This window comes from Myotis brandtii, unplaced genomic scaffold, assembly GCF_000412655.1.
Source record: "Myotis brandtii unplaced genomic scaffold, ASM41265v1 scaffold1077, whole genome shotgun sequence".
Taxonomy (NCBI): domain Eukaryota; kingdom Metazoa; phylum Chordata; class Mammalia; order Chiroptera; family Vespertilionidae; genus Myotis; species Myotis brandtii.
In genome coordinates, this window is record NW_005353666.1 from 836,690 (window position 1) to 841,827 (window position 5,138).

A 5,138-nucleotide genomic window follows, 5' to 3' on the forward strand; every position below is an offset into this window, starting at 1 on the left:
GGACAGCCAGCCACGCGGCTGTCCTGCGTCACTCCGGGCCAGGACTGCTTGTGCAGGTGAGACCCTGTAACCTTAAGGAAGTAATAAACAGCCGGCTGGTGCAGCTCAGTGAGCGCTGACCTATGAACCAGGAGGTCAGGGTTCGCTTTTGTCAGGGCACAGGCCGGGGTTGCGGGCTCCATCCCCAACGTGGGGTGTGCAAGAGGCAGCCGATCAATGATTCTCTCTCCCTCTCCCTTCCTCTCTGACATCAATAAAAATATATTTTTTTAAAAAAGTAATAAACAACAATGGCCTACATTACATACCACTGGGGGGAGGGGGGGGATGTTTGGCCATACTTGAATTCCACACGTTACAAAAAATTTTGCCCAATTTCCAATTTATAAAGAAAGCTGTATTTTTTAAAGTAAAAACAAACAAAAAATTAAAAAGGATTTGTGGATAGAACTTAACAAGTATTCAAATTAGGTTTGTGTTATATGCAATCCTTTATTTGCTGCATTATTACATTTTTTGCAGATGACTGGACATTTCTTAAACATTCAAATTTGTAAATTCCTACATTTCTAACCAGTCCAATTTAAACTGTTACTTGACATAGATATATGGAATATTTCCAGATATTTCAAACATTAAAACAAGGAGAAATTACTAGAGCTTCCTCAGACGCCCCGAGTTCCCCACACAGCGATGGAAACGTGCTGTCCACATCACAACCTACGGGAAGGCTGGCGACCCATCTCACACACAACTGGGTCATTGTCCACTGTGCTGTTCCATTCCACACACACGAGTGACACCAACTATTTCTCCAAAAGCAAGGAGCACGCCATCATCACTGTCTGTGCCCCGGATCTGTGTGTGGGTGAGTTACTCAGGAAACGCCACGCTACTTATCTTCAGAGCAACAAGCACGTGTAAAACTACATTCATCCAACTTCCAACAAACATGTGCTGGGGATGCACAGACCTTTCCCCGACATACAGAAGCTCTGCCGCCCGCCGCCCACTGCTCCCTGGCTCTCGGGAGGAAGCCAGAGGACCTGGGGAGGCGGGGAGGGGGCATGCCTGGCAGGAGAGGGGACACTGACCTCCGCTGACGTGCACTTCGTAGAGCGAGTACTTGGGAGAGGACAGCATGCGCATGTCCGGCCGGAACTTCTCGGCCAGCGTCTCGATGACATCCTGCGTGGTGGCCGTGCTCGAGACCCGGATACATTTTGTTGCAAAGTTCCCAGCCGCTTTATCTTGAAAATAAAACCTCATCACTCCATGGAACTCCAGGTCCTAGAAGAAAACAAAATCATACATTTTTTGAAAAACAACATTCTGAAAAGATCCCCTTTCTATAACACTAGTAAATGAAAAAGGCAACTCACCACTTTTTTTTTTTAATCCTCACCAGAAAAGATGTTTTCATTGATTTTAGAAAGAGAGGAAGGGAGAAGGGGCAGGGAGAGGGGGAAAGACATCGGTTGCCTCCCATGCACGCCCAACTGGGGATCGAACCAGCAACCTAGCTATGTGCCCTGACCAGGAATCGAACCCACAACCTTTTGGTGTATTGGATGACCCTCCAACCAACTGAGCCACCCAGCCAGAGCAATTCCCCACTTTTTAAAAACGTTTCCTTACCCCACACATCTGAGACAGAAAGGAAGAGATAGGGGATTTGTCTTCAGATGTAATTATGTGACTTGGGACGAGTTATGTACAATTGCTCTTTGCCTCACTGGTCTCCTGGGGAAGATAGCGGTTGCAGCGTCGCTGCCGTAGTAACGGCCAACATTTATTGATTCTTCCGCAAGTGCCAGCTCCCCTGGGCGTGCATCGTTCTACTATGTCTTTACAACAACCCAGTTAAGTAGGTATAGTACACCCCACTTCCAAGACCTGGTCATGAAACTCACACAGCGTAAGTGTCTTGCTCAAGCATTTATGTGGCAAACCCAGCTCTGCATCCAGACCCAGTGAGTGCCAGTTCCTGCCTGTCTGTCCCTGAGCCTGTCCAGCCAAGATCATAGAAACAGGACGGGAACGCCGGCCTCATTCCTGCCGTGAACGAGAGTGAAGGAAACTGTAGAATGTGACTGTAACTAATTTCAAAGTAAACTACTTGCCCAAATCAGCCGCCGCAGTGTAGACTGTTCTCAACACCTTCCTTCTAGAGAAACCGACATGGACTCCAGCCAGCAGCACTGCAAGCAGGCCCGAGGGGACGCCCTTCCCTATCGTCTCCTCCCTTTTTAACCAGGTAGGACAGTTCACGTGGGTGAGACCACTTGCGTCTCAGGCCCTTGCTGTAGAACCCAGGACTCTCGGAGGATCGCATCCCGCAGGCCTCTGTCTGCTGCTGGCCACACATCATTGGGGAGGCGGCAGGGCAGGGCCACCTCTACCGCCGGGGTCAGTCTGGGCTCCAGCACTAATGCGGCTCCCGCTGCTCGGCAGGAGTCGTCCCCCCCCCCCCAATGCCCAGTCATTCCATCCACACACCCAGACCATCCGAGCCCCGTGACAGCCAAGTCATTCCTCGGCTGCTCCGTGGCCTCCCGCACTCTCGGGTGCCGAGCCGTGGCCACAGCGCTCAAAGCCCACCCAGTAGCTCCCCTCTGCTTCCCCAATCCACCAGCTACTCCTCATGGATAATTCGGACGTGACAAGTATTGATTTGGAGAAAAGTATGAAAAACAGGACCTTAGAATGGGGTTAACTATATAAACGACATGAAAATTGCACCAGAAAGTGAGACAACAGGCACATTTCCACCCCCAAGCTTCACTCTGTCTGACCCTCCGCTCCCCACGGGCCCAGAGAAACCAAAGCGAAGGGACATGCGCGTTGGGAAAACAGCACTGAGCACAGATTCTGGGCTGAGGTGGGGCTTGTCACGGGTGAATCAGCAAATGGGAGCTCCATGCAGGTCCTGCTTGGGCGCTGCACCGCACACCTGCCTGTCCAGCCAGCTCTTCAGACGTCCCCGCTCCCAGCTCTGCGTTCCGCTGTGATCCTGAAACCTTCACACGGAACAACGCGCGTGAAAGCTGCTCCTGAACCCCCAAACTGTGTGTCACTCACACTCTCTGCGCCCCGATTCCGGCTCCTCACCCCATCCTGGCCACCACGGCCCACCCTCTGCAATCAGTCAAGTTCTGCATTCCTGCTTCGCTCTCACCCACTGCCTCCTCCAGAGGCCCCTGAAATACTTTAGAAAAAACATACATTGAAGTTTTTATTGTGGGAGTCCTATTTCTATCCCAGGACGCTGAGACGTCCGCCGCCACCACTGGAGTCCCCTGTATTTCACGTCAGTCCCACGTGTTCACCGGCACACTGCGCCGGCTCCTGCCAACGCTCACCCTGCAGAACCCGTCAGACCAGAAAGGCCAGAGCCTCCAGGGGACGCCATCGTTTTGCTAAAAGACTAGTTGTATATCATTTGTGATGAGAACGAAACAGCTACATATACACCTACGGGTCCCCAAAGACACGGAAGCACCAGTTTCTGAGAATTGTCAAAAAACAATTCCCAACTACCAAAGAGTACGGACACAGACACAGCCCGTGTCTGCGAGGGATGCCAGCTGAGCGAGATCACAAGGACTCCGAGGGAACTGGCAAAGGCCCCCTTTGGAGCAGAGCCCATGTCCTTCATCCCTCATCCTATGAGGCCCCTCCCAGGCAGAGGAGACTGCAAACATACAGTCCCAGCATTAATGTGCTTCAGCCACGAAGCTTACAGAGGAAGTGGAGATAAATGGGAAAAAAAAAAAAAAGAGTAACCCTAAGGACAGAGTGTCAGCAGCAAGCAATAGCTCTCCTGCCCAGAGCAGTGATATTTAACAATGTAGTTTGCCTGAAATAGCTGAGTACAGTTGTTACCAGAATATTCCCTTAAAAAACACTTTAGTACTCTGTTCATTTGTTCAGTCGATTCTAAGTTTGGCCGCTGTTATTTTATCCAATCTGAGGAGGCTGATAAAATCCAGTTCCTGAACCTCCACCCTGGGAGTGCGGTGACCGAAGGACAGACACCAGGAATAATTGTGACTACCGTGCCGAGGAGGCCCCATGCCAGACCCTGCGAGGTCAGCACCCAGCCCCGCGCGGAGTGTGGTGCTGTGACCACCCCCGCGGTGCCGGGCAAGGAACAGGTCCTCCAATCACAGCTGGCCACGCAGCAGGGCCCACAAGCCGCCAGCATTCCCGGCCCAGAACCTGGACTCTGACCTCCATGCTCGCAGTCTCTCGTCATGTGAAGGGAGTTGGATGTGATGCGATTGCCTCCCCTTCTTCAGACTAGGCCCCAGAGGAGCTCCCCAAGAACTAGGTGGATGCATAAGGAGGAGGAGCCTGGAGTTCAGAGCGGTCTATGGCCTGCCCTGACCGCCCGCCTCGTCTCCCAGCCTGTCCCCCACGCACAGGGGTAGCCCTGGGGGCCCGCAGCAGGACAGCAGCTGGCCTTTCACTCAATAGCTTTGAGTGAGTTTATGAGTACGTGAGTGAAATTCCCCAAATAAGCTTGTTTGGAGGAGCGAACAAACCATATCCAGCATCTAGCCATCACCACCTGGCCCTCAGTGCTGTCCCCCTCCCGCCTCTCCCACTGCTGTGGGAGCTCCTCCGACAGCCGGAACATGAGGCTGCGCACACAGAAAGAAGAGCAGTCAGTAACAACATCCGGCTCTCCCTTCTCCCCGTGTGGCTGTTTCCAACTGATAAGCCCTCTTGAAAACAAACCTTCACATCCCTAAGAAACAGCCTTGAGGTCTCGATGACAGGGCTAATCTATATACATAAAAGGCTAATATGTTAAGTATCTGACCGTCCGACCGGTCACTATGACGCGCACTGACCACCAGGGGGCAGAGCTCAACGCAGGAGCTGCTGAGCTGCAGTGACTTGGCAGCAGTGGTTCTTGGGTGATGCACCCCAAAACCAGAGAGGAGGGAGCCCGATTCCTCGCAGGGCCGCTCGTTTCCACCCTAGGCCGTGGGTTATGTTGTTGCTGGGGCACTGTCGACCCCGAATCTGGCTTACTGCACACATGTTTGCATTCCACACCCTGTACGACAGCAACTTTGCAGAGTGCCCTCTCGCACTCCGGGGATGTCCGAGAGCCGGTTTCGGCCCAA

General features: G+C 52.5%; 1 protein-coding gene across 4 annotated transcripts in view; it reads right to left on the reverse strand.

Moving 5' to 3' along the window:
- MLLT4 (myeloid/lymphoid or mixed-lineage leukemia; translocated to, 4) overlaps positions 1-1,290 on the reverse strand; it is a 69,154-nt gene extending 67,864 nt beyond the window's left edge. For all 4 annotated transcript variants that reach the window (XM_014542265.1, XM_014542258.1, XM_014542250.1 and 1 more), the window contains exon 1: positions 1,095-1,290. In XM_014542265.1, coding sequence (XP_014397751.1) covers positions 1,095-1,269 — 175 coding nt within the window. In that variant the 5' untranslated portion in view covers positions 1,270-1,290. The remainder of the gene's footprint in view (positions 1-1,094) is intronic.
- Positions 1,291-5,138: the final 3,848 nt, after the last annotated feature.